The following is a 14,716-nucleotide window of genomic DNA, read 5'->3' on the forward strand; positions in this document are numbered from 1 at the left end:
TATGTATGGTCTGAACTTACAAGTATAGGTAGGAGTTCATCCAGGTCGCCATGTATGGTCTGTACTTACAAGTATAGGTAGTGGTTCATCCAGGTAGTCATGTATGGTCCTTACTTACAAGTATAGGTAAGAGATCATCCAGGTAGTCATGTATGGTCCGTACTTACAAGTATAGGTAGGAGTTCTTTCAGGAGAATGGGTAGGAGTTCATTCAGGTAGCCTTACATAGTTCAAACTTACAAGTATAGAAAGAAGTTCTTCCAGGTAGCCCTGAATGGTCTGTTGATCCTTGTGTAGAGCCCAGCTCCTCTGCTGCGAGTCATCTTTACAGGCCACTAACTCTGTGAACAGGTGCTGGAGGCGGGTGGAGTCATGACCAGACTCTTCATCAGACATGTCACTGTTCTGAAGTAAACAACCATAACAATGTTGCCATCCGACACTTTACTCTCCTGGCTTACATGATTAATCACAATCATCTAACTGGGCTGTGTTGGTTTAAATACAAGACAGAGTATAACGATTCATGGACCTACCTCTGAGATAACCAATTTGTTAACAAAAATTCATAACACAGTAAATAGTGGGACACATAACCCTGTGGCAGATTTTAATTGTACATAGGAATACGGTCGCCTTCTAGCTTCAAGCTAGAGGGAATTTCCCTTTAGCTCAGTGGTAAAGCGTCCGACTAGGAACCTGGAGATCCAGGGTTCGATCTCTGGTGGAAGCACACTATTCTCTTTCCTGTTACAAATGGTGTCCGTGGCCCTCCCTGTGGTGACAGGGAGTTAGAACCTGGGTTGTGGTGTTCAAGGACGAACACATTTAAAAAGGGGGGAGTAGTGTGGTAGATTTAAATTGTACATAGGATTAAGGTAGCCTTCTAGCTTCGAGCTACAGGGAAGTTCATCTCAGTGGTAGAGCGTCCAACTAGGAACCTGGAGATCAAGGGTTCGATCCCTGGTGGAAGATATATATTCCCTTCCTTTTACAACCCTATTTCAGAAAAGGACATTCTATCACACCATACAAAATCGGCAATTGCAGTAAGGGACATATTATATCAAATAGACACACACAGTGAAGAAAGGGACATAATTCTGCTGCAGTAAGTGACATATTATATTAAAAAGGCACACAATGTGAAGAAAGGGACATAATTCTGCTGCAGTAAATGACATATTATATCAAATAGACACACACAGTGAAGAAAGGGACATAACTCTGCTGCAGTAAGCGACATATTACATCAAATAGACACACACAGTGAAGACAGAGACATAATTCTGCTGCAGTAATTGACATATTATATCAAATAGACACACACAGTGAAGAAAGGGACATAATTCTGCTGCAGTAAGTGACATATTATATTAAAAGGCAAGCACAGTGAACAAAGGGACATAATTCTGCTGCAGTAATTGACATATTATATCAAATAGACACACACAGTGAAGAAAGGGACATAATTCTGCTGCAGTAAGTGACATATTATATTAAAAATGCAAGCACAGTGAAGAAAGGGACATAATTCTGCTGCAGTAAGTGACATATTACATCAAATAAACACACGCAATGTGAACAAAGGGACATAATTCTGCTAAAATATGTCAGATCAGACTCACTTATAAACAGCTGCAAGAACCATATAGCTCAAATGCTGGATCCATGTTTTTCTTCTTCAAATTTTAGATTTGGTCCAACACTTTATTATAAAAAAGAAATGATCAGACCTTCATTCCTGCAGCTAACTACTGCACTACAAACTCACCTCGGTGAAAGTGAAGAGGACCTTTTCCATGAGTAAGGCCACTTGAGGAATCATACTGCCCACATGACTTAGCACCACTTCCACAGCCAGACATGACTTATCGTAACTGAGCCCTGTATGGCGCCTCACCTCCTCTGCTAGCCCTGCCCCAAGATGGGAAGGGATTGGCACACTAGACACATTGATGACAGAAGGGGAATCAAACTGTCGACTTGGACTGTTTGGGAAAGATCTTTGACTTTTGCCTGGTGAAAGCACATGTCTGCTTGGTGAGGAGGGAGAAGTGTCCACAGTCAAACAGCTTATACTAGTGGTCTGACTGCCCTGTATCGATGCCACACCTGCCTCACCACCATCTATATTATCACTGGTGCCCTGCTCTGCAACTGACCCCGAGCTCAGGGTTCCCTCTTGTGACCCTTCAGGAATATAAGAACTGACATCAGATGTTGTGCTTTCTCCTGGTTGGGCTCCTGTATTTGTAATTTCACCTGGCTGGGCTCCTGTAGTTGAGATTTCCTCTAGATGGGCTCCTGTAGTTGTAATTTCCCCTAGCTGAGCCCCTGTAGTTGAGATTTCCCCTGGCTGGGCCCCTGTAGGTGTGATTCCAGTGACAGAGAGGTGTGGTGGAGAGGGCGCCTTCCTTCGTACTGAAGATCTTTTGTCTGTACCTGGTGGTTTAAGTATACAAGATATAGCATTTACTTTTAACCACATCATGACTCGAATCTTAATGTGTATCAAGATATCTTTTTTTACACTGAACTGGCAAAAGGCATTGTGTCAAAATTGTGCAAAGTTGATATTGCTGTATTAAAACAGAATTCATTACATAATTTCACTATGTAAAACAATAAAACAAAAAATCTGCTTTGTGTACTTGAAGTGGGAGAGGAAGGGTCTGATCTATCGCCATTGGACTGGAAGCTCTTTTGAGATGATGTTCGACTTGACTTGTTCTGGCTAGGCACTTGACTTGTGCCTGCAGGCGTCTCACTGTTCTTCTGCCTGGAGTTCTGTGTTATCTGAATTGCTGATGTTGATCTCTGGTTGTATTCCTCTACTACAACTTGTCTATGCTGAGTTAACTTTCTGAAAACAAAAGCAAACAACTGCTTTGAAAATATATTTTTTGTGTAACTTTCCTACTCTTTTATCCCATTTGCATTGCCTATTACACTTTAAAATTGTCTGGCTGATTTTGCTAGACAGTAATTGCAGTAGGTCAACTACAGCACTCAATTTGGACATTTAGTTGGTAAATGGCTTACAGGTGGTCTATACCAATCAGAGAAACTGTTTCTTATCATTATATATATATTACAACCAATTTCAGGTGTTTGAAAATGATGGAAGGTCAGTAGATAATTTTAGGAGGTTTTCAAATTCACTGAAGGCCAGAAGATATAGTCTTAGTATCAAAATTATTGTTTGCTCTACATATACTGGTACCTAAAAGTAGAAAATATTAAGTGCATGTAATTTTAATCCCAGTGCCTATTGTGCAGAGAAAAAGTCTATGTCAAAACAACTCTTCCTTAATCTATATTCTATGATAGTCTTTGTTTCATGATTGAACACTGCAAATGGCTCCTATATACAAACATGACCAACAAAGAGATGATGATAATCAGATCTCAAGGATGAATATAGTACAGCTTTATATAATGGTGGATTGGTTAACATCTGAGGCATTCTTAGCTGGGTACAAATTGAGAGGTCAACACTTACTGGAGGTTCTGTCGGAGTTGTGGCGTATTTGTACACTTGTCTGCACTTGTCTGGTAGTGAATAGCCTGTATTGCTCTATCAATGGATTCTAAGACTTCAGAAAATGCAACCTTGAAATAAAAAATATATCTAATAATTTAAAATATTCATCCACTGCTTTAATGCAGTAATTATAAGATCAAGTGAGTTTTCAAGTCGTTCATTCAGGTTTGAATATTTTAACCTTACCATATGCACCTGTTATAGAAAATGGAGGACATCAAAAAGTTTTAACGTTTGGTTGTGACTCAAAAACTGAGAACAAACATAAATAAAAGAAGAAAGGCATATTTACGGATGACCAACTTAAATAGATTGAAGATTATGTCTTGTGCGTTGTGTCATAATTAGGCAATAGTTTCATGACTGTAATATTAATTTGCATCTTTGGAAGATTACGGTATTATAATAATAATAATATACAACATTTATATAGCGCCCTATATAATTTGTAAAATTACTCCAAGGCGCTTTACAACAGATGGATAATAGTAATGGTTATAATTGTGAAAACAAACAACAAAAGCTTGCAATCACTTTCATACATTTAACAAGCAATGTGCACATAATTGAACAAATAAAAGGATGATATTTACATGACGTCTTTGCAAAGATTCTAAAATGCAGACGTGAAGAGGTGAGTTTTTATGTCCCTCTTGAACTTGGCCAGGGTATTTGACTTCCTAATAGCAGATGATAAGCTGTTCCACAACGTAGCCGAAACCCTCCCAAAGCATCTGTTTCTGTAGGTCACAGTACAAGATTTTGGGACACACAACAAAGATTCTGACTCCGACCGCAGTGATCTTGACGGCTGATACAGGGCAACAAGCTCCTGTAGGTACTGAGGAGCTGTTCCATTCAGTGCCTTGTATGTGTATACCAGAATTTTGTACTGCGACCTGTATCGTACAGGTAACCAGTGCAACGAATAAAGCGCAGGTGTGATGTGCTCTCTCTTTCGAGTACGAGTAACTAGCCGTGCTGCAGTGTTCTGAACCCTCTGCAGACGACTAGTTAGTTTGTCAGATATACCACAGAGCAGGGCGTTACCATAATCCAACCGAGAGGTAACAAGTGAATGCACCAAAATCTTGCATGCATCTGCAGTTAGAAACTGCCGAATACAGCCGATGTTCCTGATCTGGTAGTAACAGGATTTGGCAATAGCGTTCACTTGTTTCTCCATGTTCAGAGAACTGTCAAAGTATACCCCTAGGTTTTTAACAGCTGGAACAGTCTCAATAGTTCTGGCACCAACCTTGAGCTGGAGAGCCATTGTTTGCTGACACTTTGGGGAAAAGACGATTAGTTCCGTCTTTTCCTGATTAAGTTTAAGCATGTTGGCGTTCATCCAGATACTGATATCTGTCAGACAAGCTTCCAGACTTTCTGAGACTGTATTCCAACTGTCCTGTGGTTTTATGACCATGTAAATTTGTGTGTCATCAGCATAGCAATGATAGCGAAGGCTATGGCGACGACAAATCTCTCCAATCGGTTTGGAGTACATACAATATTTTCGTGGTCCTAACACCGACCCTTGAGGAACCCCGAAATCTAGTACTTTGTCATGTGAGGTGGCAGATCCGATGGCAACACACTGTCGTCGTTCACTCAGGTATGACTGTATCCAGCATAGTGCGGTATCAGTCACTCCATAAGAGTATTCCAGACGTTTATAAAGTATGCCATGGTCGATGACGTCAAATGCAGCTGACAAGTCCAGCATGACAAGCACCGCTCTGCACTTGTTATCCAATGCAGAAGCTATATCACTATGTACACGTAGGAGGGCCGTCTCAGTAGAGTGTCCCATGCGGTAGGCCGATTGCATGTTGTCATGGAGACTGTTTGCATGGAGATGAACCTCTAAACGCCGGGACACAACCTTCTCCAAGATCTTAGACAGAAAAGGCAGATTTGAAACTGGGCGGTAGTTTTTCAACTCCTCCTTGTCCATTCCAGGCTTTTTTAACAATGGTCTGACATGTGCCTTCTTGAAACATAATGGAACCTTTGACTCAACCAATGATTTATTCATGATTGCGGTAATCAAAGGAAGCAGTGCTTCAAGACGTTGCTTTAATAGGTCTGTAGGCAGTGGATCAAGCTCACAGGACTTCGATTGCGAGGTCATGATAATGTTGCGCAACTCGTCCTGGATTGATAATTTTCAGAATTGTAATTTGCGTCTTTGATCCTTGATGAATTTAGGCTTAACAAGATCTGGTCCAGCAGCTATGATGCTGTCAAAATTGAGAAGTACAATACCTTGTTACCTGTTAAATGTGAAAATGTTAAAGGGATTTTTTTAGAATTGTTTGTAACAAATTGTATACTTTACATATATGTACTTGTTCAATATACTTTTGGCGGGCATTTTCATTTAAAGTGTAATGAAATCTTTTTTTTTGTGTATAATTTTACCCCACATGTTATCAACACTAATCTTATTTTATAAAAGCAATTTCAACAATAAAATCCTGTTACATTTCACTTATAGGCACTTACAAGATTCTTATAAATACTCTTTTTCCCATGCACAGTTATATAATGAAATTCTCTATCTTTCTCTATTGTCTTTGCCAATACTGTGGATGAATTTTGGTCAGCTGTCTCAGTAAGCACTCTATACACCTTACATACATTCTTTAATTTTAACCCATGATATTAAAAAAAAAGTCTGGTTCTGTGATGAATGTACATATCGTAATCCTACCTTCGCTGATTTAGCATATTATTCAGGTTAGATACGTTGATCTGTTGGCGTTAGTCATTTGTGTTATGTCTCCGTAATTCGAACGCTTAGAAGACAGATAGTTTTCGAGGTACAATCAAAACGTACAGGTGATTATACCTCACTCACCGCTAGGTGTCGCTAGGATAGCAAGAGGGTATAAATAGGCAGAATCCAGCGACAATCGGCCTAGTTCTGTTCTGATCTCGGCGTGTGTACAGCAGCGACAGATCGCAAGTACCTAATATATGCGAGACCGGCTTTGTGTTGGAAAGATAGAAGTGACTGAATAAGTCTTGCCTTGATCCACACACTGCATGGAAGATACATTAAATAAACGATTGAGTGCTGTAGCGAGATACCATTAGACAGAAGGTGTCACGGGCATAGGCTGTGCAGTGCTAGTCGCGACCAGGCTAGTCGTGACTAGGTATAGTCGTTGGTGCTAGTCGTGACTAGGGGTAGTCGCGACCAGGCTAGTCGTGACTAGGTATAGTCGTTAGAGCTAGTCGTGACTAGGGATAGTCGTGGTCATTAGAGAGTGCCGTAGTTGTATACTAGTATAAGGCTGTCGTGATCGGCGCGACTAGGTCATATAGCTAGGTAGCTGACTATAGGGCAACTATAGTGACTAGGGCTAGCCGCGACTAGGTAGTCGAGTTGTGTACTGCCTGGATTGTACGGTAGTGTGTGTAGTGTGTTATATTGATACAAAGCAGATAGCTTTGGTAATAGTTCTATAGTCGTGCAGTAATTATTCTGTTCATATCATGTATTAAGCATTAGGTAATAGGTATGCTGGTTACAAGGTAGTAACACATATTTGTATATATTTGCAACTGTAGTATAGTTATAATTAAGCTTACAGCACAGGGATCCTTAGAAGTGACTAGGGTACGGACCCCGCAACGTTACAGTTCCACCAATTTTAACCAACATATGACATTAACACTCAAATTTTGAAGACTTGTCCAAGGTTATCAAGAAGATTTTTTTTTAGCAATATACCCAAAATAACTGCTAGGGAAAGTATCAAGTATAACTAACAAACATCTGTTTATATATAAACCCTGCAGGTTGGGCGTAAGAATTGTACCTGCTGCCCCCAATTGCATGATCGTAAGAGGCGACTAAATTTGGGACCTTATCTCTTCTCTCCTTTCTAAATAACTTTCCCTTCCTAATGTCTCCCTTGACAATGCCTCACTTTTGGCCATTTGTTGAGCGTTCGCCCATGTGAGGAAGGCTTTGGGTTCTGTCCCCTGGCCGAGACATACCAAAGTCTTTAAAAATGGTAGTTTCTACTCCTGCTTAACGCTCAGCAAATTAGGAGTGGGACGACTGGTTCGCCCGTTGTCAGTATAATGTGACCGGGTGGGGCGTCCTGCTGGGTGTCTTCGGCAGTATGTTTCAGTGAGGTAGCACTATAAAGTCGGCATCAGTTCCGCGCTATCACAAGGAGACAAACACGAACATATCGCAGCCTCCCAAAATACACACACATACACTACACGCATGCATCTTGCACACAGGGGAGGCCATCCTTAAATGACCTTAGCTGTTAATAGGACGTTAAACAAAATCAAACAAACAAACAAAAGTTTATATATATTTGCTTTCCCCTTTGACTGTTTGACCAACTGTCTGAAAGAAGCTGATGTTGATCTTTATCTTGACAGTTTTGAACATCATATCAGAGATAATGAAGCGAATGCGAGTGAATTATACTGTATACCGTATAGATGAAAGCTATAGTGACAGTTGGTGTAGGGAAATAGTATGCAATATATACAACAGCTGTATAACATTTGAAAACTGAACACAATGTACTCAATGACATTTATTTGTTATTATTCAACCATGTGATAACATAATGTCAAAACGCCAGGGTCAAACAGATGTAGCAGTCCGCTAGCGAGAGCCGCTGCAGGATGAATCATTGTGCTGTTCAACATATTAATTATTCAGAACCAGACAAAGACGTCTATTGATTTTTGGAGACCTTACATATTGACAACTTTTATTTTCTCTCAATTTTATATTGTCGTATATTAAGAGTTAAATTTTGGATTTGAGGAAGCATGCTTGAAAGACACATAACATAATTTTCATACTCACATCTTCGTGTGTAATGTAGTTTCTGGGAATGTAACCAACCTCTCCAAATCCGTTCTGTGCAAGAAACCAATCCACATGATTTGAATTGAGAATCGTAAATTGATCACCTGCCTTAAAGCTCAGATATTTTGAATTACTCGAATTGTAGTCATAAAGTGCCTTAAACATTGTGTGAATGTTGTTCAGCAAGACATTCCGATTATGCAGAAAACAACGCCTTTGCACTTAGCCTGCAGACGATTTTGTTGTGCTTTTTTAGTGCAAAGCGTCTCGTCGATCAAGACAATGTAAGCGTTTCATTGACGTCGACTCGAAATACACTAATTTTGATAAAATGGAATCGAAAACGGATACATTTCCGTAGCTTAAGGCTATTTAGAGCGCGACGTTCACATTACATTGTTTAATTTTTGAAGCAATATCTCAAATAATGTATCTGCATTTACCGTGGAATACTCTCCTCCCTAACATTTACATTAAACAAATTTCATTTTTATTCTTGAATTATTTCCCCTTTATTTAAAATAAAATAGGCCCTAACTTGTTTGTACTCCATCCGGCCTTACAACAAATTTCGCCCAATCCCGCTTTTATTAAGCTTCATTGAAGGTTCAGGAAATAATAGGCAGGTGTCTCCTATTACATGCCGTATAAAAAGCGACTAATGTGCAAGGATGCAAATATATCAATACAGTGTGCCTCAAGCACACATACACCAAAGCACGCATACCTCATGGAGCAATCTAATTAAGAACAGCGGAATTCCAAGTCTAATCTTAATTAGATTGCGCATGGAGGCACGTTTTTTTTAATAATATTCGGTGTCAACATAACAACCTAAAAAAACAAAACCAATATGACACTAAATATCTTTAAACTTAACCCCTAACAACAATATATATTATTCTTTAAAAGAAGTGTAACGAGATGTTTTTCTCCGTGACCTTTACGTATTAAATATGTATCCAAAAAGAAAAGAGGAAACAACGAAGGACACCAACCAGCCACCGTTCTCTAGCTCTAAGTTTACAAATATCCATCACAACGGTAGTGTTTGTTACATTATCAATATGGCAATGTTGAAATAATAAATATAAAACAACCTTTGTCTTCACTGTATATTTGGGGTTCAACGTCATAAAGAAACAGGACAACGAATTCACTGATAAATGTCCCTCTCTACAGTAAGTATAGCACAGGCAGAGTCATACAGTGTTAACTGAAGGCTAAGTTACACGTGTTTTGGTTAAAAAATCAGTTTTACAAAATAAGACTTTGGAGTTCGTCTGTCAATACACCCATGATTAATGAGCGTATTGACAGACTAGCCCGAGTTTCCTCTGGCCCTAACACCAGACTTGGACATTCTGACAGATGTCTGATCTATATGTCAAAATGTCTGGTGGTAGGGCCAGAGGAAACTAGGGCTATTGTGGTTAGATGTGACTCCTTGCTCAGGAAATGTGAAATGTTATAAATACGAGTTACCTCCCATATGCTATTTACACAGCACCCGAGCTATCGCACAATTTCATAAAAACTGTATCGAAAGTTACATTTTGTGTCCCTTAGAACGAGCAAGCGCTGGTTACATCTTCATGCGATGTTAAAGTACCAGCAGATTGATTGATGATGCATTGGGAATTTTTAATTGCAATGATCGTTATTTACATTTTAAGACGTTTGGTTGTGTCACAGGGACTTGGGAATTCAACTGAGATTATAAATAACGGTTTTAGACCACAGATATGACTGAAAATGACAAACACAACCCAGAGGGATTTGGGAATTTGTTACAGCTATATTTGAACATAAACTGAGGTGTTCAGAGTAATTTTACATGTTGTAGGGGGTTTAGATTAGCTTTCGGTAAACATGACATACCTAATGATAATATATATGAGAAGGATGGAAAACTCTCGATGTCTGAAAATCGATCCCACCTTATTTTCTTGCATCAAAAACCACTTTTCTATTTGACGTGCAAAAAAACCCTTAGTATCGTTGGAAAAATTGATATTTTTTTCTTTTAGAAACCTCTAACATGCACGTAAAATGTATTCTCCTTCCGCGGACATGCATGATGCCGTTTCCTCCAAAAGCAATTTGCGAGTTTCAAAGTTTTTCGCAGCATGAGGCACGTTTTGCATATTCACGAGGTTGACGTCAGCCACGTGCTGAAAACCGTGGTGTGATTAACTAGAAGCGTAGTCATTCCCCCTAAAAGTTCATGGCGACACGTGACTGTGTCAATCTCATGAATATGCAAAAAGTATCTCTATGACTGCGAAAAACTTTGAAACTCGCAAATGGCGTAAAAATTGAAGCGATTGGTGTTGGTCCATAAGTTCATTAATCCTAAAAAACGTTCGTGAAGGATTTATAACACAGCAGAAAAAAATCCTAGATCTACATTTAGTTTACTTTAAACTGTACTTATCTCTTGTAATAAACAATTTATTATATTTACAATACATAACCAGCAACACTAGATCTACACTTAATAGGACCACAACCAAACAGGGGTCAATCAAATCCATTTTAAAAACCGTTTACGTCTAGAAAGCCTACTTTTTTGCGATGACTCCGCACGGGGAGATTTGATCTTGCAGCTCGCGAAAATGTATCCGTCGTTTACAAAAACATCAGGTATTTGTATGGTATAAGCTTGCATACGTCATATCTTGGCCAGATCCATATCTGCTCTGCACGTGATATAACTGTCATGCACCTTATCCGTTCTTCATCCGGTACAACTGATCCCAAATCAAGCATCCTCTGCTAAGGCTTGTTTGATGTGAACGTGTTACATTGTTCATATTTCTGCAGTTACGTTTGTCAGTGTGTAGCATTTGATTAAAAGGTTGTAATATGGTCATTTCCATAGCCTACCACGTGTCGACCTTCTACCATATCAACCCTCGGGCATACGACCCTCGGGCTGATAAAGGAGTTTGGGGTTGATATGGGTAATAAATAGAAATGGCTATATGATGGTTTCTAATTAGTATATGTCATGCGTTGTGACATTTATTTTCGAGTTGAAACTTGAATATTTACTATAACATTTGATGAAAAAGTTGCCAAAACAAGTGGATGCAATGTTCAGAGTGTATTCTAAATAGTTTCTATATCACGCTTAGAAATAGTCCATAATCTACAACAAAAGGCTAAAAGGTTGCGAACGTCGCGATGGCCTCCGTTTCCGAGATATTGCGATTTTTTTCTGAAAAGCACACTTTTGACTAAGCGGCGATCACCTCGATATGGGATGGCACATCTACACACGTCGATCGATCGATCTAGAGAGAGAGAGAAAGGGATTTCGGTTGATGTTTCCTTCACCGCTGGCCCTCAATACCGGAAGTTCAATACATTTCACTTTGTATTTCCTCATGGAGTTTCTAGGAAATTATTTATCTATCATGTACAGTCACTGATTGTCAACTATTATCGGATTTTTAAAATGTTTATCATAATTCAAGTGGCACTTTGGTTGTGTTCCGTTATTTACAATGACAACCTATCACTTGATGCCGGTTTCATAGGAACATAAATGCAAAACATGTGTATGACACTCGGGCAACTATGGACGAGCTATCCGGTCTGTGCTCCCTATCTCCGGCACACATACACGCATGCACAACACACATGGGGAAAGTAGTTGTCTAGTTTAACGCGTTCGAGTTCGAGTTTGATGTGTGAAACGATGTTTATTACGTTAACTGCGAACGCATTAGTTTCAAATTTTAAAATATGAACGACCTTAATAGACTATGATGGTGACATTCCACTTTATTTACTTGAAAGGGAATGAAAGGGAATAAAATTACACATTCTAGACATAAAAAATATAACATTGAATCAATTCATTTTATTTTATTTAATAATAATAAATTGCATAAAAATGACATGAAATATAAAATATAATATTTTCTCAGTAAAGATTCGCACCACTTGGTGACACGTCCAAGCCAAGCCTATGTCGTATGTCGTGTATAGAAAAAGCGACATGGCATCATAAATTAAATAGATCCAAAATTACATAAAAAGCACTATCAATCGAAAATAACTACAAAGGACACAGGGGCTCAGCACGATTTCTGTACAGTTTGACTATTAAGGTAAAGAGTGCCAAGAATGTTCCTATATAAATATCATTTTCACTATTGTGAAATATTTGTCAAGATGTTTAAAAGTAGCATTCCATAAAAATCATATGTTGCGACGCATTTTAAATAATCATAGTTGTTCGAAATTTGAATATTTCAAAACAGAAATAAAATAAAAATGTTTGGGGTCAAAATCGGGACCTTTCCATTGCAAAGACTACTTTTTACCTATGTTGTCACCTAGGAGTGCTGATAATTGCCCTGCTTTAAAATGTGTGTCCAATGCCTTTGAAAAAACAATAGACATTGAAAGATATACAACACTTGCCAGGGGAAATTATTCTTACTCCTTTTGATCGCTTCATTTTCTATTTAGAAGGAAAAATACTTGAAGTCCAAATAAATCTACTTGGAATTCTTAGCGGTGGTACGTACTTTCACCTAAACTCATTTACCCATGAAATTTCATAATGAACTATTCCAACCATCGAATTGGAAGAGTTCAAATGTGTTTTCATGGGTGAATGAGTTAAACCAATGCATCAACCAAAAAAGCTGAAATATAAGTTATTGCCGCATTAATCGTACCGACTCCCTGTGACGAAAACAAGTAGGGATTACACACGGTAGGACAGTCGAAATCAGCGTCCCTCCACGCAGGTGTACATGTATATATATATATATAACGCTCGTTAAACTGTACGTGTTGTCAACAGTCACAAAACAAAATAAACATGAAAGTCATTATTACGTTATAAAGAAACTGTGACGATCCAAAATTCACTCGACGCTATAATAGAACCCAAATATTTATATTTTATACACTGTATCTCAGAATTATCTAATATCTAAGTTACAGTATTCGAGGTATATTTTTTGCAATGAAAATAAAAGAAATAAATGAAAATAAATTATTTTTAATTTTTAATATATTTAAGGCGTATATTTAATGTAAAACAAATTGGGTCCCATAATAGCGTCCAGTACTATTATACAATCTAGATCAGTCAAGACTAGCTGTGATCTTGGACACAGGGACATGAGAACTAAGACACAGTAAAACTTGTTTACTATAAACAATACGAAATTATGCTTTAAATGTCATTGTATACCCATTGGCCTGAATCTATATCATGCATATCAACTTCCACAACTTAACCATAACAAACGGATTTCTTAGTCGCTGTGGGTTCGTTTGGAACTCTTTACTGTGGTGTTGGTATCAATTTCTGCATGTAGAACATTAGATAAGTATGTTAAAAGACATTCCTCTAATCGTAGAACCGTGCATAAATGATCAAATCCCTGTGTCTCGGCCACATCACTTGCTTTCCTAATATAGTCAGGATCACTAAACTAGGGGTTAGACTAACAGGAAAAGATGGAATCCCTTTGGGGAAAATAAACGGTATTCGTTTTTCCAACGAAATGAAATTAATAAATTCTTCAAAACACAAACTTGTGATGTCAATAATCTAATTTACAATACATCTCCCTCCCACCTTGAAGGAATATCATTCTCAACAATATAAGAAATAAACAAAACATTGTAACCGGGTATCACACGATCAATATCAACAAAACACTTGTTCCCTTACGACAAATGCGTGTCTGGTCAACTTTGTTACCAGAACAATTCACATATCAATACAATGACGTGGCAAGGATTCGGAATCTCTTGATCTTGTCCGGGTCAGATTTGTATACAGATGTCTGCCACGTGCAGGGTTTCATATTTCAACAGGACACGATATTATGCACATCTAATATTTTAAACCATCTCCAATAATGATTTACCCTAAAACCTGCTGTACATATCTGCAACCCATAAACGGAACGGAGTTGTACGTGAAATTACATCCTGCAAGTCACTGACCAGGACGTCTACATAAACAAAAAGAGAGAAAAAAGGCAACATGCACATCTAGGGACAGGTTTGTTATAAGACCACGGATTTCTGTCAAGACAAATGGTAAAACCACCGACTTAAATATAACACATAACTTGTTTAAATATGAAAGGGATGGATAGAGTCGGAGAACTGATGAAGAATAGCTGCAATGTTCGTGCCCATCTCTGAACCATTTGTTAACGGGTCTCTGGTCCCTTGTAAACGGGTATTTGACCCCATGTTAACTGGACCCTGTCCCTATGTTGACGAATCCCTGGCCCCTTGTTAACGAGTTCCTGACCCCTTGTTCA

General features: G+C 38.5%; 1 protein-coding gene across 1 annotated transcript; it reads right to left on the reverse strand.

The window, feature by feature from the left end:
* Positions 1 to 240: 240 nt before the first annotated feature.
* LOC110459964 (NCK-interacting protein with SH3 domain-like) lies at positions 241 to 8,695 on the reverse strand (the record flags this gene model as incomplete). Its single annotated transcript, XM_021512545.1, has 5 exons — positions 8,403 to 8,695; positions 3,506 to 3,615; positions 2,655 to 2,866; positions 1,775 to 2,445; positions 241 to 405 (listed from the first exon to the last, which is right to left on the reverse strand). Coding segments are annotated over exons 1-5 (1,326 nt in total), but the record flags the coding sequence as incomplete, so codon positions are not given.
* Positions 8,696 to 14,716: the final 6,021 nt, after the last annotated feature.

Source organism: Mizuhopecten yessoensis, unplaced genomic scaffold, assembly GCF_002113885.1.
Source record: "Mizuhopecten yessoensis strain PY_sf001 unplaced genomic scaffold, ASM211388v2 scaffold1319, whole genome shotgun sequence".
NCBI classification, from domain to species: domain Eukaryota; kingdom Metazoa; phylum Mollusca; class Bivalvia; order Pectinida; family Pectinidae; genus Mizuhopecten; species Mizuhopecten yessoensis.